Raw genomic sequence first — 26,199 nt, 5'->3', positions numbered from 1 at the left:
CAAGACTCAAACGCTTATTCAAACTTCCTGCACATATACAGTAGGTGCTGTGATCATAAAAATAGAAAGCAGAAGAAATTTGACTCAATTTATCAACTTTAATGTGGGGTATTAAAGAAAGATTCATTAAGTGGTTAAGAATTATTATACTACAGGAAATCCAGAAGATAAGACTGATACACTTTAGCTGGCCTCACTGTGTCTCCCATCAGCAAGCCCCTTACAGAACGGTGATTTAGGGAAACAGCACCACTATTAGACCAGGTCTATGACAACAGCGCTTTACTGGTATGCTCTACTAGCAAATCGCTCCTAGTATGAATGTATCTTATATGGGCAAAACTTCACTTTTGTTGGTACAGCTTATTCCAGTGTCCCCTCCAATCCCTCCCTCCTCCCAAGTGAAATAAGCTATACTGGCAAAAGCACAGTTTTGCCCATAAGCTGCATCCACATTAGGGGTTTTGCTGGCACAGCTATTTCAGTCATAAAATACACCTGATCATACTCCAGCCAACATCGTATTGCCAGCAAGAGTTTGAAGTGCAGACCTGCAGTTAGGCACAACAGGAAATTTGAAGCTGTCAGGCTCACAACAACAACATTTATGTGCAGCCTTTAGTATTCAATATTCCAGAGTGAGAATCGCAAGAACAGCTGGCAAATGTTAGAATACTGACATGTGACTCAGAGAGCCTTGACTCTGTAATTGACTAGTGAAGTTACAGATTTAAAATGGTTTCATCAGTGTGTATGAACAGTTACCATTCCTATGCATATCATTAAGCTGTTCATTTGCAAAGCAAGCAGAAAGTTATAACTATCTGTATCAGCGGTTCTCAACCTATTTACCACCGTGGGCCACATCAACACAATATATATACTACCTGTATGGTCCTGAGGATGTCACATCATCTGCAGCTGTGTGTTGACTAGAACCACTGTTCTAGATTTATATACCAGGCTTGTCACTATACTTTCTATAAGATAGGAATAATTGGAATAACCTATATCTAGAGGAAACTTGAGTTAATGCAAATTTAGATGTACTTACATTTTTCCTTACTGCCATTGCTATTATGCAAGAAATCCCCATCAGAACGCATTGTAGGAAAATCATCTTCATCATCTTCAACCACTAAATTTGAGAGAGAGATTATTTGCATCTAGCTAAGACATACAATGACAGAAAAGGGTTCTTTTCAAATTCTTATTGAGCAGGAAAGTATTACCGTAGCATTTGGATGGTTGATCAGTATTTCCTTATTAATAAATACTTCTAAAGTTACTTTAATTTTGCATAGGAAACTTTTAGACTCTGTTGCCTGAGGCCATAATTTGCTCAACAGTGACAGAAACGTAAGTTGGAGTCCAGTGTAAAATACTGAATTGTTTTCCTTCTTTCTCTATTCTTATAGAGTCTCAGAACGCCATGAACGCCAGAGTCACGAACTGACAGTCAACCACAGACCTCATTTGGAATCTGATGTACACGAACAGGCAGCAGACACAAAAACAAAAAAAACCCAAACAAACAAAAAATCCCAAATATTATACAGTACAGTACTGAGTTAAACATAAATTACTAAAACAATAAAGGGGAAGTTTTAAAAAAAAGGATTTGGCAAGGCAACTGTTTCTGTGCTTATTTCATTTAAAATAAGATATCAAAAGCAACATTTTTCTTCTGCATAGTAAAGTCTCACAGCTGTATTAAGTCAATGTTCACTTGTAAACTTTTAAAAGAACAACCATAACATTTTGTTCTGAGTTACAGCCTTCATTCCCCAGGTATTTGTAACCCTGAGTTTCTACTATACTAAATAAGCAACAAGGTACTACTGTTCCAAGGTAGATCTTGCTGGGGTCCCCATCAGCAGAAAGTCTGCTAAACGGGGGGTTGCACACACACACACACACACACACACACACACACACACACACACACCCTTGTTCCACTCTGCTAGGAACTGAAGATAGACAGCACAGCCATAAAACTAGTGGGCGTTTCAGAAGAGGGCACTCCCAGCACAATCAAGGATGTTCTGAAACCTCAATTAAGCAGAGCACTTAAGCACGTGCTTAAATGCTTTACTTATTTGGGATAGCACAGCATCCTTAATTGTGCTCTCAGTGCCCTCTGCGAGTGTTCTGCTGAACTGGAGCCTGAGTCAACAGATTTCAGAGGTCTCTACCATGGGAGCAACTTTGGACCACGCCCTCTCCATGGAGCTAAAAGCTGTCCTCATCTGACAGAACTTCACCACACAAACATTATCACATTTTATTTAATATGACAAACAGTTTGTCTTTTGACAAAAAACCTAATATTAAAGCAGGATTGAAACGCAAAATATATATTGGAATTTCAATATTGCTGAAATGTTATCACTTTTCAGTAGAATTTCTGCCATCAGAAGGTTCATACTCCAAATTTAAACTAAAATTACACAAACACGCTTTCTGAAAATTTAACGAGAATGGTCTACCATACTTTGTGAACTTTCAGAATGATGAAGAGAGAAGAAAGGTAGTTTTCTTTTGAGTGATTTGTTAACTTCTTGGCCTTTATGGGTTTACGACAATTTGTCTTAGTTAAACTAACCAACCAAATACTGCCTAAGTATGGCAGCTCATATATGAGAAATAATCCATTATTCCAAGTATCATTTCAATTTGTCACAATAAAGGATGCAATATGAAAAATAAGATTGACTGCCATCTTTTGTGGATTTAAGCTAATCTTTTTAAAGTGAACTACCAACAGTTCAGTGCTACGGACTCAGATGATATCTTGACACTTCAGTGATGTTCAAAGCTACCAGTTTAAGATATGTTTAAAAGTTTTGGAGTTATAGGCAGTGAGGTCAAAATCCACCTTTTGAAAAGGACATTACAATATGCACTCAACATTGTTAACGATGCTCTCATCATATAATTTAGTCTGGCTGACTACACACTATGGTGAATAATACATTAAAATACCTAGATAGTGTTTGATTCTGTCTGCACTGTTTTAATTGTTATGGATGCCACTATTTTGAAACTAGATTCCACAACATGGTAGCTTTCTGTAGTGAGGATAATACTGTAAGTAAATTTTATTTAGTTTATTTACCTTTATCCCTCTGAAGTTCATCCTTGGAGACTGCATCTGCACAGGCATCAAAATATTTCTGTAAAGTATCAACCTGTCTACAGAGGATATCTCTGAAGGTTTCCATTTCAGCAAGCTTCTCACGCAAGCTGTGACCTTTCTGGAAATACAGAAAAAAGCCTCAAGCAACACTACCGTTTATAATGGAAAATATAGTAATAAATATTCAAAATAAAAATAGCATAAGAGTTATATTTCAAGCACTCACTGCTACCTATAAATACTTAAGATAACATTCCATAAATGTTAAAGTAATTAAAGCATTTTATAGCAACTAGTTATTGTGTCATAGGTGTTAGACCCAATGCACTTACAGTGGAATCTCAGAGTTACAAACTGACCAGTCAACCACATATCTCATTTGGATCAGAAGTATGCAATCAGGCAGCAGCAGAGATGGAAAAAAAAAAAGAGCAAATACGGTATAGTACTGTTAAATGTAAACTATTAAAAAAAATAAAAGGGAAAGCAGCATTTTTCTTCTGCATAGTAAAGTTTCCAAGCTGTATTAAGTTAACGGTCAGTTGTAAACTTTTGAAAGAACCAGCATAATGTTCTGTTCAGAGCCACATAACTCTGAAATGTTTGAACAACTTCCATTCCCACAGTGTTCATAACTCTGAGGTTTTACTGTATTAGTTTACGCAGTCCATTTCCTTGTCTGTGGATATTCCTTATAGTATATTTTCTAATGTTTTGTTCATTTTACCTTGCACAGTCCCAAATGAAGAGACTATTGCCTCCTATACCTTGGGTAAATAGGTTCCTACTTTCAAATGCTGGACATTTTTATAGATCCGAGAGATAGGAATTCAGAAAATGAACAGAACTGAAAGATATTGAACTGTTTCAAAAGAATTAAAATGTTAGTTGAATTATAATATGCAATTGCCTTTTAGAGTTAGTGTTCCCGACATTCCACAATAAAGGCTATTATGTGCACGAAATATAGACACTAGGCCAGTAGTTCTCAACAAAGTGTCTATGACCCCCTGTGGGAACGCAAACAGGTTTCAGGAGGTCTGTCAAGCATGCCCAGCGTTACACTTGCTAGGGCCCAGGGCAGAAAGCTGAAGCCCCGCCATGCAGGACTGCAGCTGAGGGCCCTGAGCCTCAACACCCAACACTAAAGCCGAAGCCTGAACAACTTAGTTTCCCGGTGCCTCCTGTGGCACAGGTCCACAGGCAATTGTCCTGCTTCCTAATCCTTAATGCTGGCCCTGGCTTTTATATGAAGAAAAACAGTTGTTATGACACAGATAGGCCATGGAGTTTTTATAGCACGTAGGGGGAACCTCAAAAAGAAAACAATTGAGAATCCCTTCACTAGGCAGTTGAGGTTTCCTGGCTCCCACTCCAGTGCACTTTCCTCTACGCTATAGGGCATCTTGTAGGACAATCTCTGGAAACAATGGAGGTGCCCTTCAGTGACAGCATCACTGCTTAATATGATGTGTTACTCTTGGCAAGCTTTAATAATGTTTAAACAAGTAAAATGTTAGTTACACTAGCAAACTTTCCAGGTATAACTGATATTGGAGTAATTGGTACATGTGAAGCAAAGTCTGGAGTACTTCAGATTTCTCACAGAAGGGTTCCAAAAGAGGTGAGACAAGAAAAAATTTCAATGAGTGGTTATTTTGGAATTCTTAATTTTCTCTGTATTAACCATTTTTCATCAAGCCATCATGAACAACTCAAATGATCTTCAAAGTTTATATCTGTGTTCTGTTTATTGCCGCTTAGAAGACTTTAATAAAATAAGTGTTTAAGTCGTCTGTTAAACTGAAATCTCAGCTGCTACCAGCTCCTCCGTAACTTAATTAAATACTTGATCAAAAACACTGCTAGTTTCAGCATAAGAGCTCTTCACTCTATACAAGGCTGTCAAACAATTAAAAATAAATCACAATAAATCACAGTTTTAATCGCACTGTTAAACAATAAGAATGCCATTTATTTAAATATTTGTGGGGGTTTTCTACATTTTCAAATATATTGATTTCAGTTATAACACAGAGTGCAAAGTGTACAGTGCTCACTTTGCAAATATGTATAATAAAAATAATATACTGTAAAAAGATAAAATAAAAGTATTTTTCAATTCATATAATTCAAGTACTGTAGTGCAATCTGTTTATCATCAAAGTGCAACTTACAAATGCAGAATTAGGTTTTTTTTACATAACTGCACTCGATAAAACAATGTAATACTTTAGAGCCCACAAGTCCACTCGTTCCTATTTCTTGTTCAGCCCTGCGCTAAGACAAACAAGTTTGTTTGCATTTACAGGTGATAAGGCTGCCCGCTTTTTATTTACAATGTCACCTGAAAGTGAGAACAGGTGTTCACATGGTACTGTTGTAGCCAGGATTGCGAAGTGTTTATGTGCCAAGTATGCTAAACATTCATATGCCTCATAATGCTTAGACCACTATTTCAGAGGACATGCTTCCATGCTGATGACACTAGTTACAAAAAAATGTTTTAATTAAATTTGTTACTGAATTCCTTGGGGCAGAATTGTATGTCTCCTGCTCCAAGGTTTTACCCACATTCTGCCATATATTTCATGTTATGGCAGTCACTGATGACTCAGCATGTGTTGTTCGATTTAACAACATTTTCATTGCAGATTTGATAAAATGAAAAGAAGGCACCAATATCAGATTTTTAAAGGTAGCTATAGCACTTGATCCAAGGTTTAAGAATCTGAAGTGCATTCAAAAATCTGAGAGGAATGAGGAGTGGAACATGCTGTCAGAAGTCTTAAGAGCAACACTCTGATGTGGAAACTACAGAAACCGAACCCCAAAAAAGAAAATCAATCTTCTGGTGGTGGCATCTGACTCAGATGAACATGCATCAGTCAGCACTGCTCTGGATCATTATCAGGCAGAACCTGTCAACAGCATAGAAGCATGCCCTCTGGAATGGTGGTCGAAGCATTAAAGGGCATACAAGCAAATGTAAATGCAAACATACTTGTTTGTCTTAGCGATTGGCTGAACAAGAAGTAGGACTGTGTAGACTTGGGGGCTCTAAAATTTTACATTGTTTTATTGTTGAGTACAGTTACGTAAAAAAACCTAATTCTACATGTGTAAGTTGCACTTTCACAATAAAGAGATTGCACTGAAGTACTTGTAAGAGGTGAAATGAAAATACTATTTCTTTTATTTTTACAGTGCAAATAGTTGTAATAAAAATAATATAAACTGAGCACTGTTCACTTTGTGCTGTGAAATCAAAACATATTTGAAAATGTAGAAAAACATCCAAAAGATATATTATAAATTTCAGTTGGTATTCTGTTATTGTTTAACAGCGTGATTAAAAAACGGTGATCACCATTAATTTTTTTAATTAACTCAAGTAATTAACTCAAAACAAGTTAACTGCAATTAATTGACAGACCTACTCTATACGGACTAATTTCTAACCCTTTTCTTTCTGTGATGCTCTTCCCATATGTTGTGTCCTCATCAAAAACTATTGTCCAGCAAAGCTAAAATGGTAAACATTTACAATAGTAATATGCCTCTTTTCTTCATTTCTTTCCGATTCATTTAAGCCAAATATGTTCCTATCAAGGGAACAGCATTCCTCTTCAATTAGAGTCCTGCTGTTCAGTGTCAGGCCAGAAGAGACAAGTGAAGTGTTTCTGCAGGTTTTGACTGCTTCCTATTGGAGAAAAATACCTGTTTAAAACACTTACTGTATCATCCCTCTATTACCACATATTGAACTAAGCAACACTTACCTTCAAAATGATAAGTAATCAAAAGTATCTTTACCGAAGTTGCATTTTATATTGCTAAAGATAAACAGAGTTAGAGTCATTCACATGTAAGTTCCTTTCCAGAGTGTCTCCTTCGTTCACAAATCACGTGTATAAAATGTCACTCACTAACCTTGAACGATGAGGTGGATGTAGCAGAATATCCACTTGCTCCAGACACCAGAGACACCATGGAGCCATGGCGCCGTAAACTTGACTCTGATCCATAGCCAGATTCAGTCTAAAAAATAAGTGTAATAAGCCTTTTAATAATGAAGAAATCATGAAAGCAAATCAATGGTATTTCCTCTAAAACTGGCCAAATAATTACTTACTGGGAAGTAGCATGAGATTAGTGACTCAAGCTATTTTTGAAATTGAAGCACTGCATAAGGCGTGCAACTAGGATAACTGTTAAGGAAGGAATTTTTTGACGTCTAGTTTGACACCGTTTACCCAACATCACGTTACACACCGATTGAGGAAAATTTACAGCTCACTCATGTTACATTATTCTCCAAAAGTGCTCAGTATTTCTGGGTACATAAAATATTTGTAAAAATTTGGAGGGGCTTCACAAATTCAGTAAGAGCAATGTACGAAATACAACACTGCTGTTCAATATCTGAACTGTGGTAAGCCAAATATAATTTTGTCATCAGGAAAAAAGATTCATCGGTTTTTGGACATTTAAATTGTAACACAAGCATATTCATAATATTCCACAAGGAAACTACAGTAACGTATGATTATTTACAGGCGGCAACACACAGCTTCATACTGTGAAGAGGAAAGCAGCCTCAGAGTCAACCCTTCCAACAGTTTGAATACAGTCACTTCATTCTTGTGAAGGTATTATTTATCCCTGTAATTCTGGAGGAGTCAGTGGAAAAAAAGTAAAAGATTCGTCTGCAGATTTTTGTTAATGCCCAAAAATCTCACTCCGATTCAAGACCCCATTGTGCTAGGTGCTGTACACTACCCACACACCTGGGAAGATACAACTCTTGCACTGAAGAATTACAATCTTATTTACGAGATGAAATACATGATAAATAGGAAGCAAAAGGGAGGGAGGAAAAGGGTAATAGTAACAAGTTCACATGAATACATATCTTTAAATTCAGATGCACCAAGTCATGTAAAAGGCTAAAGTGATTTGTCTTGACCTATCATTATTTTACTGATTTCTCATACGTGTAACTGCAGAAGCAGGTCTTGAAAAGGGAACTGACGTTAGACAATAGGCCTTAAGTACTAGTTCAAGGGCAATGTTCCATACATAAGGAGTGGCATGAGAGTAAACAGTGAGATGGTTGTGTGAAGCAGACAGATAGGTGATCAAAGGCAATGTCTAATGTGACAAGAGAACCTCGAAACAAGTAGATAGAGACAGCATTGAAAAGGACCTTGGAGATGAAGGCAAGAAGTTTGAATTTGCGGTGATGGAAAATGAACAGATTCTAGAAATGTTGGTGGAAATCTCTGCCATCTTGCAGTTTTCTTATAATTCTATACTGTATACCACTGTATGGAATGAAATCAGAGAAGAAAAATGTCATTTCAGTTGAGAGATCCCCTCCTCCCACCTCATAGACTTTAAAATCAGAAGGGACCATTGTGATCATCTAGTCTGACCTCCTGCACATTGCAGGCCACAGAACTTCACCCACTCATTCCTGTAATAGACCCTTAATCTCTGACTGAGTTACTGAAGTCTTCAAATCATGGTTTAAAGACTTCAAGTTATAGAGAATTCACCATTTACACTAGTTTAATCCTGACAATGACTCGTGACTCATGATGCAGAAGAAGATGAAAAAAAACCCTTCCTCATTCCAAATATAGAGATCAGTTAGACCCTGAGCATGTCAAGTAAGACCCACCAGCCAGACACCTGGGAAAGAATTCTCTGTAGTAACTCAGTGCTCTCTCCATTCAGTGGCCTGTCTCCAGCCATTGGGAATTTTAGCTACTGCCATTCCCCGCTCTGAGCCACATACCATTCTAGACAGTCCCATCATACTACCCACTCTATAAATTTATCAAGCTTAGTCTTGAAACCAGTTAGGTTTTCTCCCCCTTCCACTGCTCCCCTTGGAAGGCTGTTCCAGAACTTCCCTCCTCTGATGGTTAGAAAAATCTCATCTAATTTCAAGCCTAAACTTGTTGGACAGTTTATAATCACGTGTTCTTGTGCCCACATTGGGGTTTAAATAACTCCTCTCTCTCCCTGGTATTTTACCTCTGCTGTATTTTAGAAAGAAATCATATCTCCCTTCATTCTTCTTTTGGTTAGGCTAAACAAGCCAAGATCTTTGAGCCTCCGCTCATAAGGCAGATTCTTCCATTCTTCGGATCATTCTAGTAGCTCTTCTCTGCACCTATTCCAATTTGAATTCATCTTTTTTAAACATGGGAGACCAGAATTGCACACAGTATTCCAGATGAGGTCTCACCAGTACCTTGTACTATGGCACTAACACTTCCCTGTGTCTACTGGAAATATCTCGGCTGATGCATCCTAGGACTGCATTAGGCTTTTACACAGCTGTATCGCATTGAGGGCTCAGTCATCTTGTGATCAACCAATACACAAAGCTCTGTGTTCTTCTCTGTTACTTCCAACTGATAAGCCCCCAGATTATAGCAAAAATTCTTGTTGTTACCAGGCTTCTTGCACTGATACACACACATTTTGTTTCTGCTTGGTTTCATCAGATTCCTCAATCATTTTATCCCCAAGTATCACCTTTCTGACGATTACTTTCAGTGGCATTAGCAGTATCTTTCCTTCTGTTGTCCATCTCTCTACCCTCGGTTGTTCCTTTCTCAATTGCTGTATCCTTTAACTTGATTTTCCTTCCATTCAATATCAGAATCAGGCGTGAAAATTACATGAGCCTCTCCCAACATTCTCCCCAAAATTCCTAGTTTAAAGCTCTTTTAATCAGCTGTGCCAGCTTCCACCCCAGAAACCTATTATCCTCACTACTCAGGCGCAACTCATAAAAACAGACCTCTGTCCATGAATGCCTCCTAGTGGTCAGACATCCCATTACCTGAGCCATCTGTTGAGCATCATAATCTTGTCTTGCCTTCATTCTCCTCCTCTAGGGACAGGTAGGATCCCACTGAATACGACCTGGGCCTCCATTTCTTTAAGCATCTTCCCCAGCTTCGCATAGTGTTCTTTGATAGCCCCCATTAAGAATCTAGAAGTATAATTTGTTCCTACATGAAGGACAAACTCTATTCTTTCCTGCTCCCATTAGGATCTGTGTCAGTCTCAGGTTCACATCCCATAGCTCAGCTCAAGCAGACAACACACCCTTCTGTTCTGTGGATCAACACTGGTGAAGAGGCCTGTCTGTTCTTAGTAGGGAATCCACACTTATCTAGACCTGCCTCTTCCTGATATGGGTGCAATTCTCTGGCCTTCCCATTTCTGTTCTGTCTGTCTCCAGTCGTCTTTTCTTCTGTTCTCCCTTGCAATCTGTGAGTCACCCTCTATCCTTCTGGGGCTCCAAACTCTGGTTATCCTCATTGCAATAGACTTGCCATTCTCTTCTCTTCTTCCTTGCTCTTCCATCTTGGAAGAAGGGAGAGGAAAAGCCACGTGTCTCCCTGGGCCACTGCCTTCATCCAGAAGTCTATTCTCACAGCACTGCTGTCCAGCATGCACCTGCAAGTCTAGAGTTTTTCCTTCAGCTGCCTCTTTCCTTTCCTCCATCACTTGATCGAATCCCCTTCTAAAACTTAACCATTGTTTCTAGCTGCATCTCCAAACTTTGGATCTTCTCTTCCATCAGATCTATCAGGTAGCACTTCATAGAAATGAAGCACCTTTCAGGTACTCTCTCCGGAATAATATACCTCCCACTATTTTCACATCCAGTCATCTTCATTCCCTCTTCCATTCTTTGCATCTCTGTAGCGGTCATAGCCTCCCCTTCTAAACTCCTGTCAAGAAGAACATCACACACATGCACACTCTCCCTCAAACAGTTCTTACAACTCCACCCTCACCCAATCCATATTCATCTCGGTTTGATGGCTTCTGTGCTAGTGCTGCTCCTGTGCGGCTGGTTGGCTCTCTTTATAAGCCTGCTGCTTAAGGAAGCCCCACTCCATAATCAAGCTTCAAATGTGATCAAAGGCTCCTTCCGTCACAATGCACTGCCCCCTACCAGACTCTGCTTGCTGATTTGATTTCTGTTTCCAGCCAAACACACACACACGCGCACACACAGACACTCACTGCCCCTAAGGAACAAGGGCTTGCCCCTCTTCTCTTCCAACAGATCTCCACTCAAACTCCCTTGTTTGCTGGCTCTTGTGCCGCTGCTCCTCAGAGTAGGAGCATCTTCATGAAATTTTGCTTTTAAAATTTCACCTAAAATGCTGTAAACCTAAACAACATAGCATTGTTCTATTGCAGACTAGCTTCACTGCCCAGGCAAATTATATATAAAGTAAATTAATTATATTTATTTATCTTCATCTCTAGAATTAGACAATTACTAACAAAAAGTGTTTTTTAAATGATTTTATCATAAGGTCATTTTGAAAATGGTCACTCATTTTGTTTCTTTTTATCTGGCAGTAAATTCTGTAAGGATCCGATTTCAAAACTGAGCTATCTTTAAATGCTACTAGTAAACAAGGTGCTGAAAACATATATCCACTTTGAACTACTGAAATTTAGTTTAAAAAGGGACAGCTGGTTTCAAATTTTGTTTTAGAATCCAACGACACACAGACAAAATATGCCTATTCAAAAATTGGATCAAAATAATTTATAGATGAATGAAGCACAAGTGTAAGGAGAGTTTCAGCTTTGCTTCCGAAGTCCATGTTTTTGAAGATTCAACCAAAGTTACTACATATTTGAGTATTGTTTTGTTGCTTAATCTAATATATGTTTAAAGACGGTAACATCACTGAATAATAAACACAATTCAATTAAAGTCATTCACTAAGTCTTAATTTGCTTTGAAAGAAAGCAAAACATTTTGACAGGGAATTTAGTGCCATATTTCTGACTTCCCCTATTCTTTTCTGTTCAAGTTACCATTATGTTTTAGAGCCAGTTTAATTAAATCTGCAGAATAAAAGCTCACGATGAAAAAACTCTTTTATCCACAAACACAAAAATATTTTAATTTAGGAAGAAATGCAAAAAAGATACCTTTATAGCAGTGTACACTGTCAAATCAATCAGTTGTGCTTGTACTGTACTCCATTACAACAGTTTTCCAGACTTCAAAATGGTGTACAAGCAAGTGACCTAGTAACTCATAAATCTAACGAAAAGCTGCTACATAAAAAGCAAACATCTAATTTTACCTATATTTACAATCAATAAGGAGAAAGCTCAGCAGACTAAGCTGCACACAACTAAAAATATGAATCATGGAAGTGTGTACATTTACAGATGGCATTGACATAATTATCTTGCATTAGAATTATGTTTTAGTAACTATAGGGAAAAAATAAAATTAGGGCAAGGAAACTTGGCTAAAAGGAGTAACGCAAAAACCAAGTACTGCTTTTTAACTGGCGCACACGCAATCCTGCAGCAAGTTACAAGTACACACAAGAAACTAGAACAGAACAAAAAATAATGAAAGCATGCATCATGCAAAGCCCCACCATTCCACTACTGAAACATCTAAACAAGCGCAGATCACTGCTGCACTTATGTCTTGCCAAGCAGATCATTATTAGCTATTCACTGAAGATGATACTCAATTGTATTGAGCTGAAGAATGTCAATACAAGACAGATAATTCTTAATTTTCCAGGATGAAAACTGAACAAGCAGCCGCAGTCCGCATGATGATAAGTTAACAGTCACTGCTCAAAAATCAAAAAACTGCATGGAAGTTTATCAATCAATATGCAGCATTAAACGCTAAAGTCAAATTACAATGCTGAAAATCCAGACACAATTTCATTAGAGTTCCATGTATATACAGCCTCACAGTTGCACTCAAAATTGACATTGTTAGTATACTGCGACATCTCCTCCCATTTTCTATATCTCTGCATGGAATCCATTATCCCTTTCAGAATGCTTTTTCATAATGATAGATGCGAAATGAGAATAAGCACATCATCAAAAACCTCATGTGACTCTTCTTTGCTTGTCTAGGATTGGCGACAGCAGCAAAACAGACCAGGAAAGCAGCTTTCAGTAGTACAGCAGTAAATGTATTCAGATAATCATATTACAGACCTTCATCACAGCACAATGATTTGTCAGTTAAGTATCTCCTAAAGTGGGTCAATAATAGTCCAGAGTAAAGCATGCACTTATGGGTAACGCCTCTACTTAAACAAAGCATGCTCTTTCTTTCCTGGGTTTCCTCAATTGCTTTTGACAGTGTCTTGGCAGACTTGTTTAACTATAGTTGCTTGCCCACCAGAGGAGATATTTTTACTAGGCTACATTATAAATTATCTATTACTATACATAACAAAAACAACAAGCAGGAGGCAACTCCTCACCTCCGAATATAGCCCCAGGAGTTGTCAAAACAGAAACTGAGGAGGATACTGTGATCCGTCTTTAAAATGTTTTTTATGTAAAATACTACTGTTGTTGACTTCAGACTAAAAAATGATCAAGAAAAAACAGCAAAAAGGCAAAAAACAAAATCTGAGGTGAAGGGAGATGTGGTAAAGAATGAACAAAAAAAGCCAAGAAAATAGTAAAATGGGGAAGAGCAAACAAAAACAACAATAAAAGGGAAATAGATGGAAGGAAGGTAGGAAAGACTGTTGATGGAGGTGAGTAGGAAGAGGTGTGTGTGTGAATTCCTGTGGTCCAGCGCTTTTTCTGAAACACTGAAAAGGATTCCAGGTATGCTTGCAAACAAAGGGGAGAGAAAAGGTCAAACCTTCTTTTAAATACAGGAGATCCAAAGGCCTGATGCCAGATATTACAGCTGAGAGAAATGTGTGCCAAGAGATGGAGGAGCAACTGAGCAACTTGGAAAAATCTATAGGGAAAAAAAAAAGGAAAGAAAGAAAGAACAGAAAACAATAAGGTGCAAAATAAGAAATGGGAATATCCATTTACTGGGGGGGAAGTTGTGAGGGACTTGGTAGCCCTAAAATGAGTGGACAGTATGCACAGAGGAAAGACTCGATTGATGGAATGGGACAATCAATAAAGGGATGGGACAGTGGATAAGTGTAATAGAGACCAAGAGAAGAATAGTGCATGCTTTAAGGATATCAACAGTGTCAAGTTACAGAACCAGTGGGGGCTGTTTTTTATTTTAATAACATTATTTTAAATTATTTGGAACCATAAGGTTATGGAATAGCTAACCTATGCAAATGTGTTTTACCATTAACTTTAAGCTCCCTCCCAATCTTTATTACATTTACTTGCTTTGCACTGAATACAAAGTTATTAGTTTCCTCACAGACTTTTCTCTGATGCTCTCATCACAATATCCAAGTGTTTTAAGAAGTTAATGAATCTTCACACCACCAATGTGAGGGAGGAAGGTATCCCTGTTTTCCAGATGGGGGAAACAGAGAGACAGAGAGATTAAGGCCATAATTATCAACATATCCAATAATTTTGGGTTTCTAACTTGATACACCTAGGGTACAATTTTCCAGAATACCTAGCATTTTTATACTACTTTAAATGTTCAAAGCATGACTCCAGTATAACGTGGTTTCACCTATAAAATGGTAAGATTTTTTGGCTCCCGAGGACAGTGTTCTATCGAGGTAGGAGGTATATAACGAAATCGGAAAAAATCTACTTTTAGTAACTGTTGTCCTTTGAGATGTGTTGCTCATATACATTCCATTCTAGGTATGCATGCGCCCACATGCACCTCTGTCAAAAAATTTTTCTTTAGTGGTATCCGTAAGGCCAGCTGTGGCACCTTCCAGAGTGCTGCACTCATGTGCCGGTATATGAGGCACTTCCGGCCCTACACCCTCAGTTCCTTCTTGCTGACAACTCCAACAGAGGAGTAGGAGGGCGGGTAATGGAATGGATATGAGCAACACATCTCGTAGAACTATTATGAAAGGTAGGTAACTGTTTTTCTTCTTCGAGTACTTGCTCATGTTGATTCCATTCTAGGTGACTCACAAGTGAAGCATCCTTGGAGGTGGGGTTTGGAGGTCATAGTCGTGTGGCTTGCAATATTGTTCTGCTGAAACCAGCATCGTCCTGTGCTTGCTGGGTGATTGCGTAATGGGACAGAAACATATGGATGGACAACCAGGTAGTGGCGCTGCAGATATCCTGAATCGGCATGTGGGCTAGGAAGGCAGCTGACAAGGTGGTTACAATCACGGGTGGTGGCATTTTTGCCTGTTCATAGCAAAACCAGATATAGGCAGTGATCCACAACAAAATTCTCTGAACAGACACAGAAATGGCCTTCATTCTGTCTACCACCGTGATGAAGAGGTGCGCTGGCTTATGGCTTGGTCCTTTCGATATAAAAGGCTAGCGTGGCAATCTGCAGGTGAGTGCAGATCTCATCAGCAGAGGTGACCATGATGGAATCCCAGAATCGCAAAAGAGCTCCAGCATGGATCAAATGGGAGGTACAGGGATCTGATAGCTGTATGAGGAGAGGAATCAGTGTTATCAGAACTCCGTTCCAAAAGATGAAATGCCCAAATATTTGAAAAAAATTTCCAAGGGCATGAAGGACAGAGGCTATAACAGGGACACACAGCAGTGTTGAGGGAGGGTCGACTGACGACATGGCTTACAAGGAATTAAAATCAATTAAGGGGGTGGGTTTGCATCAAGGAGAAACACACACACAACTGTCACACAGAATGGCCCCCTCAAGGACTGAACTCAAAACCCTGGTTTTAGCAGGCCAATGCTCAAAATAATGAGCTATCGCTCCCCCCCACTATTCCAGGCAAGACCGAATCTCCATTACACTTTTCAAGGTACCCCTGACAGACCTCACCAAAATGATTGTCAGCCGCTGATTTCACAGAGTGTGTGTGTGTGTGGGGGGGGGGGGGAAAGCAAATGAATACAAAACAAATCTGGTCTCTTTCTTGTTTTGATCCACTCCATCTCTCTCTTATACATCTTAGGCTGGCAGCAGACGGTGCAATATGATGGCTAGCCATTGTCGTCTCCTGGCTGCTCACCAGAAGACGGTGCAGGACTGAATCTCCAGGAGACAAAACTTAAAAAGAGAATGACCTAGAGTCACTCCCATTTATGTCCAGGCACCATGACAGACCTCACCAAGGTCTGGCAGGAGCACCCGTATCTGCCCAGGAGCCCCTGACCTACCTCACCGAGGTCGGCTAAAGGAGCACCCAGGAGACAATGACGACAGCTACTAATCATAATGCACCGTCTGCTGCCAAAAGGCAATGAGCTGCTGCTGTGTAGCAACGCAGTACCACGTCTGCCAGCACCCAGGAGACGTACGATGACAGTGAGCTGAGCGGGCTCCATGCTTGCTGTAGTATGGCATCTGCACGGGAAACCCAGGAAAAAAGGCTCAAAAGGATTGTCTGCTGTTGCTTTCATGGAGGGAGGGAGGGAGGACCTGATGACACCCAGAACCACCCGCGACAATGTTTTTGACCCATCAGGTATTGGGATCTCAGCCCAGAATTCCAGTGGACAGCGGAAACTGCGAGAACTGTAAGACTGCTACCACAGTGCAACGCTTCAGAAGTCGACGCTAGCCTTGGTACTGTGGACGCACTCCGACAAGTTAATGGTCTTAATAGTCTTAAGTAGGGACATACAATCGACTGTATAAAATGGATTTTTAAAAATCTGACTTCTATAAATTTGACCTAATTTTGTAGTGTAGACATACCAAAAGCTTTGCTTATGGTTAAAGACAGTAAATGGAAAAAGCTATTTCTGACTAACAAGAATATATTCTGCATATTGAACATAAACATTAATGTTAACGTTAACTGTTTTTGACTGTGGTCTTTGGATAACTTAAGGGTCCATGGATAGAGTTGGGAAGTTTTTTTTTTGTTTGCAATTGATAAGCCATATTAAAAACTGAACATACATTAAATATCTGTGAAACATGGCCAGAAAGAGTTAAGCAGCTCGCAGGCTAAATGACCCAGATTCAATTGTTAGAGAGAGTTAGAAAAGTATATAAATGTTAGGTAGGATAGAACTTTGCAATTCAAACCTGTTGTGTTAGAGAATTAGAGGTGATACTAATTGTATGTGTTTATTTATATCTTGTTAGATGTTAGCCAGGTAAACAAACAGTTCCTGTCCATTACTATAGCTATTGATTCAGAAATCAAAAGGAAATCTTAACATTTAGAGGGCATGTGAGTGAAATAATATTGTATATATGTCTCTTTAGAGTCTGTGGTAAACTGAATATGAACTGCTTAATGGATAAATTACCTTATGTTAATCCATACAGTTAATTACTGGTGACGTTTGGGAAACAGAAGGTTACATCAAAGGCCTATTGTTCAGTCAAGGGCCCTATGCTGCCCAGGAACTCTAAAAAACGCTTGGGACCTGATCCTTCTTCTCTCAAATGTACTTATGCTTTATCAGGGGAAGCATTGAGGTGCAAGACTGGGATCTCCAATTTAATTTGGATTACTCTGGTATTGAACATTGGACTGAATCTATGGATTAATTCTAAAAACTCTTTGCAACTCTAAAGCTCACCATCTCTGATATAAGAACTGATATAAGAACTGTATGTCTGTATGCATAATCATTTAATCAACATCATTTTTTCTTTTAAAATAAATCTTAGTTTAGTTAATAAGAATTGGCTGCAAGCGTGTATTTGGGTAAACTCTGAAATAGTCATTAACCTGGGAGGTAATGTGCCTGGTCCTTTGGGATTAGAAGAACTTTCATATTTGACTTGGAGGGGTGGGAGGGAGCCCAAGGCTGGGTTGCTATAAGGGAACTGTGTTTTTGGCTTCTGTGCAACCAGTAAGGTATTATTGAAGCTGTTTTCTGCTGGCTTGGTAAATCTAAATATTGAAATATCCACCAGCTTTGGGGATTGTCTACCCCATTCTTTGCAGTTGCCCCAATTGAGTAAGCTCAGTGTCCTGTTCCCCCCACACAGGGACCATGGTCACAATATCAAAAGCAGTTGGTTACATGGAAATGTGCTCTAGGTATGATATGCAATTACAAATAGGATTGAAGGCTATTTATGATCATCAAGAATAGGCATGGAAGTCCCAAAGACAGTCTTAAAATGTGTCAGCTGAATCTGTTTTAAAGGACAGTTTCTATGAAGTGTCCACTAGATGGCATCAAAACTTTCAGTGCATCAGACAGGGTGTATAGTATAAAAACAAGCTAGATATTAGCCAGTCCTATCCATATCAAGTCAGCAATACAGAGAAAGACTTGAAGTGGAACACAGTTCCTTCAAACACTAGCCGGAAATGGAACGCTGAAACTAACAGATGGGGGAGTAAGTTATAAAATACATTTTTAGATATTCATCTAGTGCTACATTTCCACTTCAAGTCTTTCGCTGTGTTGCTCCCTTGATATGGATAGTACTGGCTAATATTCAACTAGTTTTTATACTTTAGAAGAAGTACATCATTTCATTTTGACACACTGAACATTTTGATGCCATCTAGTGGACACCTCTTAGAAATGGTCTTCTAAAATGAGTTCACTACTTGACACATTTGAATGTATGCAAGATGGCTGTATCCTGGGACCAACACAGCTATTAGAGAGACAAGATGGATGAGGTAATATCTTTTTTTGGACCACTTTCTGCTGGAGAGAGAGAGAGATGCTTTCGAGAGAGAGAGAGTTCTTCTGCAGGTCTCACCATCAGAAGTTGGTCCAATAAAAGATATATTACCTCACTTACCTTGTCTCTGACACATTTTAAGACTGTCTACAGGTCCTCAATGCCTATTCTTGATTATCCCAACAGTCTTCAGCTCTTTTTGTAATTGCCTATAATCCCTGTAGCACTTTTCCATGTAATCAACTGCTGTTATTTAATTTATTTATTTATTTTTTTTTTTAGCTTTTAATGTGGTTTAGCTGCCAGAAACCAAACAAACAAAAAGCATCTTCCGACCAGCCAGCTATCCACAGAACAATTGCTCTGAAATAATAACCTTTATGTGAAGTGGATGGTAATGAACTCCCACAAATTGTTTCATCACTATTTTAAATATGGACTTTTTGTAAGTATTCACCCTAATAATTGTCTGTGCAAAGATGACAAAAAGTAAAAAAGCAAATATGCAATATCAAGTGTTAGGATACGCAGTCTTAAATTAGATAGATCAACAAAGGATTTCACAAGCAGTAACACACTCTCAATAGGAGAGGTCACACTTAACAGAGTGGCTCTTTCCTCTACTAACTGGCAGACCTAGGAGGTTTGCGTGTTTAGCCTTTGAACTAAGAAACCTGGTTCTTCAGCTCATGTAGCAGAAACATGCTTTCAGATCCAGAGGTACTGGAAGATAATTAGATGTCATTTCTGTTTAAAAACTGTTTAGGATACCTCAGTGAAGCACCCTCCCACCACCACGCAATCGAAAGCATCGTGGAACAAAGGGACTGATATATCCTTAAGTCTTAGTGACAGAAATGAATAGGCAGAAAAAGCAATTGAAATATCAACACATTTGAAGAGTTAAAAAGAGACAAATAAGAGCATTTAAATGATCTTAAATTAAGACTAGTAGCTGAGAACTTAAGATGGATGGTAACAGACTGCGAATCCCAGTGACAATTGCACCTGGTGAAATTCTTAACAAAAGAGCTTGCAACTGTTTCCATTGCTTCACAGACAACAGATATTCTAAGCTTCAGAGTGATGTTTGAGTTTATTGTGTTCACTAGTGGTGCTGATTTGTGTGTGGGTTGAGTTGTGCTGGGAGAGTTGTGTGGATTTGTGCAGATGGCGAACGAGCCTTCTGTGCTGCAGTGAAGGGCTGTGTGTTTGGTATCATTATATATGGTGGTTGTGTCACTCTTTGGGTGTCTGATGCAAACTGGATGTTGATTCGCGTGAGTGGAAACTGAGGGTGTGTGCTGCAGTGAGGGGCTAAGTTTCAGGTTGTGAGTGTTGCTTGTGTTGTACATGGGTTGTTTTGTACTGGAAGAGATGTCTGTATGACAAATGAGATGTGTGCACCGTGGTAAGGGATAGTGTTTGATGTTAATATGGATGCTAGTTCTGTGGGTGTGAGACTCTACATCCCCTATGCTTCATAGAGATACGATATGAATATGGCATAACTAAGCTATGTTTTGTGCAAAATGAGTCATGTGAGATGATATTGGAAAGTTTATCCTATTTGTATGCATGTATCATTTCTGTATCTGAAGTTCAGAATATGGATTATATTTCTATTACAAAAATGCTTGCACCTGGGGAATGCTCACCAGACAGTACGCAAACAGCCTGGATGGGCCGTTAGGAAGCACAATAGAACTTTGAAGATTCATAGACTCTAGGACTGGAAGGGAACTCGAGAGGTCATCGAGTCCAGTCCCCTGCCCTCATGGCAGGACCATATACTGTTTAGATCATCCCTGATAGACATTTCTCTAACCTACTCTTAAATATCTCCAGAGATGGTGTCATAAACAGATAGCTAAGGGTTAATGTCTCTTCCACCTGAAGCACCTGACCAGAGGACCAATCAGGAAACCGGATTTTTTCAACTCTGGGTGGAGGGAGTTTGTGTCTGAGTCTTTGTCTGCCTGCCTGCTTTCTCTGAGCTTTGGAGAAGCAGTTTCTACTTTCTAGTCTTCTGTTTCTAAGTGTAAGGACAAAGAGATCAGATAGTAAGTTATATGGTTTCTTTTCTTTGGTATTTGCATGAATATAAGTGCTGGAGTGCTTTGATTTGTATTCTTTTTGAATAAGGCTGTTTATTCACTATTCTTTTAAGCAATCGACCCTGTATTGTATCATCTTAATACAGAGAGACCATTTGTATGTATTTTTCTTTCTTTTTATATAAAGCTTTCTTTTAAGACCTGTTGGAGTTTTTCTTTACTTCAGGGAAATTGAGTCTGTACTCACCAGGGAATTGGTGGGAGGAAGAAATCAAGGGGAGATCTGTCTGTTGGATTGCTAGCCTGATTTTGCATTCCCTCTGGGGGAATAGGAAAGTACTTTTGTTTCCAGGACTGGGAACAGAGAGGGGGGGAAGGGAAAAAGGATTATTTCCCCTTTGTTGTGAGACTCAAGGGATTTGGGTCTTGGGGTCCCCAGGGAAGGTTTTTCAGGGGGACCAGAGTGCCCCAAAACACTCTAATTTTTTGGGTGGTGGCAGCAGGTACCAGGTCCAAGCTGGTAACTAAGCTTGGAGGTTTTAATGCTAACCCCCATATTTTGGACGCTAAGGTCCAAATCTGGGACTAAGGTTATGATAGATGGAGATTCCACAACCTCCCTAGGCAATTTATTCCAGTGTTTAACTACCCTGACAGTTAGGAACTTTTTCCTAAAGTCCAACCTAAATCTCCCTTGCTGCAGTTTAAGCCCATTGCTTCTTGTTCTATCATTAGAGGCTAAGGTGAACAAGTTTTCTCCCTCCTCCTGATGTCACCCTTTTAGGTACCTGAAAACAGCTATCATGTCCCCTCTCAGTCTTCTCTTTTCCAAACTAAATAAACCCAATTCTTTCAGCCTTCCTTCATAGGTCATGTTCTCGAGACCTTTAATCATTCTTGTTGCTCTTCTCTGGACCCTCTCCAATTTCTCCACATCTTTCTTGAAATGCGGTGCTCAGAACTGGACACAATACTCCAGTTGAGGCCTAACCAGGGCAGAGTAGAGCGGAAGAATGACTTCTTGTGTCTTGTTTACAACACACCTGTTAAAGCATCCCAGAATCACGTTTGCTTTTTTTGCAACAGTATCACACTGTTGACTCATATTTAGCTTGTGGTCCACTATGACTCCTAGATCTCTTTCTGCCATACTCCTTCCTAGACAGTCTGTTCCCATTCTGTATGTGTGAAACTGATTGTTACTTCCTAAGTGAAGCACTTTGCATTTGTCTTTATTGAACTTCATCCGGTTTACCTTAGACCATTTCTCCAATTTGTCCAGATCATTTTGAATTCTGACCCTGTCCTCCAAAGCAGTTGCAATTCCTCCCAGTTTGGTATCGTCCGCAAACTTAATAAGCGTACTTTCTATGCCAACATCTAAGTCGTTGATGAAGATATTGAACAGAGCCAGTCCCAAAACAGACCCCTGCGGAACCCCACTTGTTATACCTTTCCAGCAGGATTGGGAGCCATTAATAACTACTCTCTGAGTACGGTTATCCAGCCAGTTATGCACCCACCTTATAGTAGCCTCATCTAAATTGTATTTGCCTAGTTTATCAATACGGATATCATGCGAGACCGTATCAAATGCCTTACTAAAGTCTAGGTATACCACATCCACCGCTTCTCCCTTATCCACATGACTCGTTATCCTATCAAAGAAAGCTATCAGACGCTAATCTCCCTCCTTCCTGAGAAGTTCCCTGGGATGCTGCTTTAACACTTCAGTGTCAGGTGATCATGTCACCTGGTACTAGACCCGATCTTGGACAGCTAGTGTTTTTCCATTAAGAGGGGGTGCGAGTCAAACTGAGAAACAAAGGATTCCTGCCATATGCAAATCCTATTTAAGGCTGGGAAGTTAGTTAATCTTGGCTCTTCTCCACTGCTTTCCTGCCCGAGAAGGAAGACTGCTGAAAACACCTCAAGAAACAAAGGGACTAAGCTAGGGGGAACAGGGGCTGAGCCCAGGCAAGAAAGGTCAGCGTGTGAAGGGTATACCTGGAGATTTAAGCTGTAAGCAGTGCAGTTTACCTTCAAGAAACTCTGCAACCTGCATGAAACAACATTTAGGGTGAGAAATTACTATTTGTAGCCAATTTCTTTAATGTATTAAGCCTAGTTTGTGTTCTATTTGTTCAGTAACCTGCTTTAATCTGTTTGCTATCTTTTATAATCACTTAACCTACCTTTTGTAGTTAATAAACTTGTTGATGTTTATTCTAAAACCCAGTTTGTGCAATTCCTAACTGGGTGGGGCAAAAAAGCTGTGCATACCTTCCTCCACGTTGAAGGAGGAAGTGAATTTCATGAGCTTATGCAGTACAGATCTCTATATAGTGCAAGACAATATAACTTCGGGTTTACAGAGGATCTGTTCACCTGAATGCCAGGCAATTCCATGAGCTGAGTTTTCCCACATAAAGCTGATTGCAGATTCTGTGATATTCTACAGGGGTGTCTGTGTGTTGCACAACAGGACAAGATGAGGGAGCGCAGGCTGGTGGAACGGGTGGGCTCAGTGGGGCTCTGGTACATCAGATGGCACCCCAGAAGGGGGGGGTCCAACCCATCACAGGGTGGTTGTGTTCTGCTGGGAGAACTGTGTGTGCTGCATGGGTCTTGCAGTTGGGCCAAATAATCCACAGTCTGTGCAGTCTTCCTCAAGAAACTAATAACTTTCTTATACAAATTAGCTGTAGAGTAAGGGTGGTAATTGGTTGATTGACCTCTGATATTAAAATGGTCTAGAACTCTTGGCATGGCATAAATGCATGACTTACCGTGGCTGTGTATGATACAAGTCTAATGTGTAAAAAGTCAAAAACAGCTGAGAACTTTAAAATTAGATGATAACAGACCACAAAATGATGATTCAATCTCGTGATATTCTAAACAAAAAACCTGTCAGCTATGCTTGTAGCTGTTATCGCTTGACAGTGACTCAGACATTTTAGGCTTCAGAGTGACAATCCTAGAAATGTATATAAAAACCACGCTGTCCTAGCACAATTATCCCAAAGTACTGCAAAAGAGAATGGCTTAGCCTTGCCCACTCACTTCTCAGTAGTCCTAAGGAAATTCTGTGCCTCCTCTTCCACCCTCAAAATTCCTAGAATGTTGTCAGCCATGCCCTCGCAGGTATATAAAGGGGTGGGATGTCACCAGTCAATCAGTGAGATACAAGAACGAACTGAAATGAAGTGAGAGCTCAGCTGCTATACTGTGAACCTTGTTTTATTCTGTAATTGTGACCATGTATTTGTGTTTCAAGACTTGAAGAGTGTAAGTAGTGACTAATAAAGGACATATTTAATGAGACACCAAAGGTAGCTGTTGAACCCCTAACTCAATAATATAAAAGAAATAGTTACTTCTTTTGCCATGCTTAACATGTAATGTTTGATGACTTTCTAAGACTGCAGATCATAGACTTTTGCTCTTCCTAATACTGTCTGTTTTCCCCCATAGAAAAAGATGCTCCAAGATGCCCCGAAGGAGCAAAGCGTAAATGATGGAAGTCCTATTACTAAGGAATTAGCAGATTTACCTGAAGATAAGGAATGGAAATAGGAGGAAAGCGATGGAGAATCGCCCAGTTTTCCTGGCAGTGTAAAAGAGTGTGATGACAAAGAAAAATCTGGTTTCACACAGTAAGGAGAGAAACGATAAAGAATCAGCCTTGCATGAAGACAGAAACAGCAGTAAGAAAAATTGCACACCACAAATCGATATATACTTTATGGCCAGTGATCCTAAACTGTCAATATTCATCGTACAATTTTTAACGGGCCAGGCAAAAAAAAATCAAGGATAGGACGTTTCCAGTAAATGAGCAGAAGTGATGCACTGCAAAAGAGTGCTCAAGAATGGTGAGAAACTGAATTGGCATTGGCTAGTTTAATCAAAATCAACTGACAAAGTGTTCTGTTTTTGTTGGCATTTTTGTAAATATTTTGCAAATTGTTGCTTGTGCTTTCTGGGTACAATTACAGTCATAACTTAGCTGATGCTCTGAAGCAACATGAAAAGTCACCCGACAATTTTATGGCCAACTCTAAATGGATGGAGGTCGAGTCCAGACTCAAGCTGAATAAATGCAGAGACACAGAAAACCAGCACTTTATTGCTGGGTTTCTGCATTATTGGAGGAGTGTGCTCAAGGGTCTGTCATAAACATACAGCTAAGGATAGCATAAAATCCATCCTTACCCTGTAAAGGGTTAAGAAGCTCAAATAACTTGGTTGGCACCTGACCAAAAGAATCAATAAGGTGAGAAGATACTTTCAAATCTGTGGGGGAAGGTTTTTGTTTTGTGTTCCTTTGTGTTCTCTCCAGATCAGTGAGGAACCAGGGCAGGGAAAATACATCTCCCTAAGCCATATATGAACTAAGCATCTAATATTACAGAAATAGTAAGTAATAGCAAAGAAATGCGTTAGATTATCTTTTGTTTTAGCTTGTGAATTTTCCCTGGGCTAAGACGGAGGTTTATTCTTGTTTTTGTAAATTTAAAGCAGTGGTCCCCAATGTGGTGACCGCAGGCGCCATGGCGCCCACAGGGGCATATTAATGCGCCCGCGTCCTGGCCCCCAGCAGAGCACCCGCCGAAATGCCACTGAATTTCAGCGGCATTTCAGCAGGGACACCTCTCGATGACGCTGCTTGCCGTCGACAAGTGGCGTCATTGAGAGGTGTTGCCGCCGAAATTCAGCGGCATTTCGGCGGGTGCTCCACAGCCGCAGTGGTCCTTCGTCTGGTGCCCGCCAGACAAAAAGGTTGGGGACCACTGATTTAAAGTTTTTCCTAGGGTGGAAATCCTCTGCATTTTGATTCTGAGTACTCTGTAAATTACCCTCCATCCTGATTTTACAAAGGTACTTCTTTCACCTTTCTTTATAACAAAGTTCTGTTTTTTAAGAATCTGACTGGGGTTTTTAGTGTCCTAAAAACCCAAGAGTCTGGACTGTGCTCACCTTAGTTATTCTGAAGCCTTCCCAGGAAAGAGGATGAAGGGACTTGGGAGAATATTTTGGGGAAACAGGAACTCCAAGTGGGCCTTTTCCTGAATCTGTGTCTAACTCACTTGGTGGTGGCAGCATACCATCCAAGGGCAAAGAAGAATTTGTGCCTTGGGGAAGTTTTTATTCTAAGCTGGTAGAAATAAGCTTATGTAGTCTTTCATGCAGGACCCCACATCTGTATCCTAGAGTTTAGAGTGGGGAGGGAATCCTGACAGGGTCTGATCTCAATTACCCTTCTCCTTGCAAACAATTTGGCTTTTTGGGGCTTGTCAGATAAGTTGTTCACTGAACATAACAGCAATTTCCTTGGTTTGGTAAGAGCTCCTTAGGAAACATGACAACGTCATGCATGAGCACCTGCATCGAGAGTAGTTTGTAAAGAAGCTACGTGTCATGGTGCACCCTATAAGGCT

General features: G+C 39.7%; 1 protein-coding gene across 3 annotated transcripts in view; it reads right to left on the bottom strand.

Annotated features, from left to right (window-relative positions):
• The window catches only part of CERT1 (ceramide transporter 1), a 148,860-nt gene that overhangs the window by 52,665 nt on the left and 69,996 nt on the right, over window positions 1–26,199 (bottom strand). For all 3 annotated transcript variants that reach the window (XM_050944594.1, XM_050944592.1, XM_050944593.1), the window contains 3 exons: window positions 7,073–7,180; window positions 3,119–3,257; window positions 1,055–1,138 (listed from right to left, as the gene is read on the bottom strand). In XM_050944594.1, the coding sequence (XP_050800551.1) occupies window positions 1,055–1,138; window positions 3,119–3,257; window positions 7,073–7,180 (331 nt within the window). The remainder of the gene's footprint in view (window positions 1–1,054; window positions 1,139–3,118; window positions 3,258–7,072; window positions 7,181–26,199) is intronic.

The sequence above is a fragment of the Gopherus flavomarginatus genome, chromosome 3 (assembly GCF_025201925.1).
Source record: "Gopherus flavomarginatus isolate rGopFla2 chromosome 3, rGopFla2.mat.asm, whole genome shotgun sequence".
Taxonomy (NCBI): domain Eukaryota; kingdom Metazoa; phylum Chordata; order Testudines; family Testudinidae; genus Gopherus; species Gopherus flavomarginatus.
This window is presented reverse-complemented; position numbering and strand designations above follow the sequence as displayed.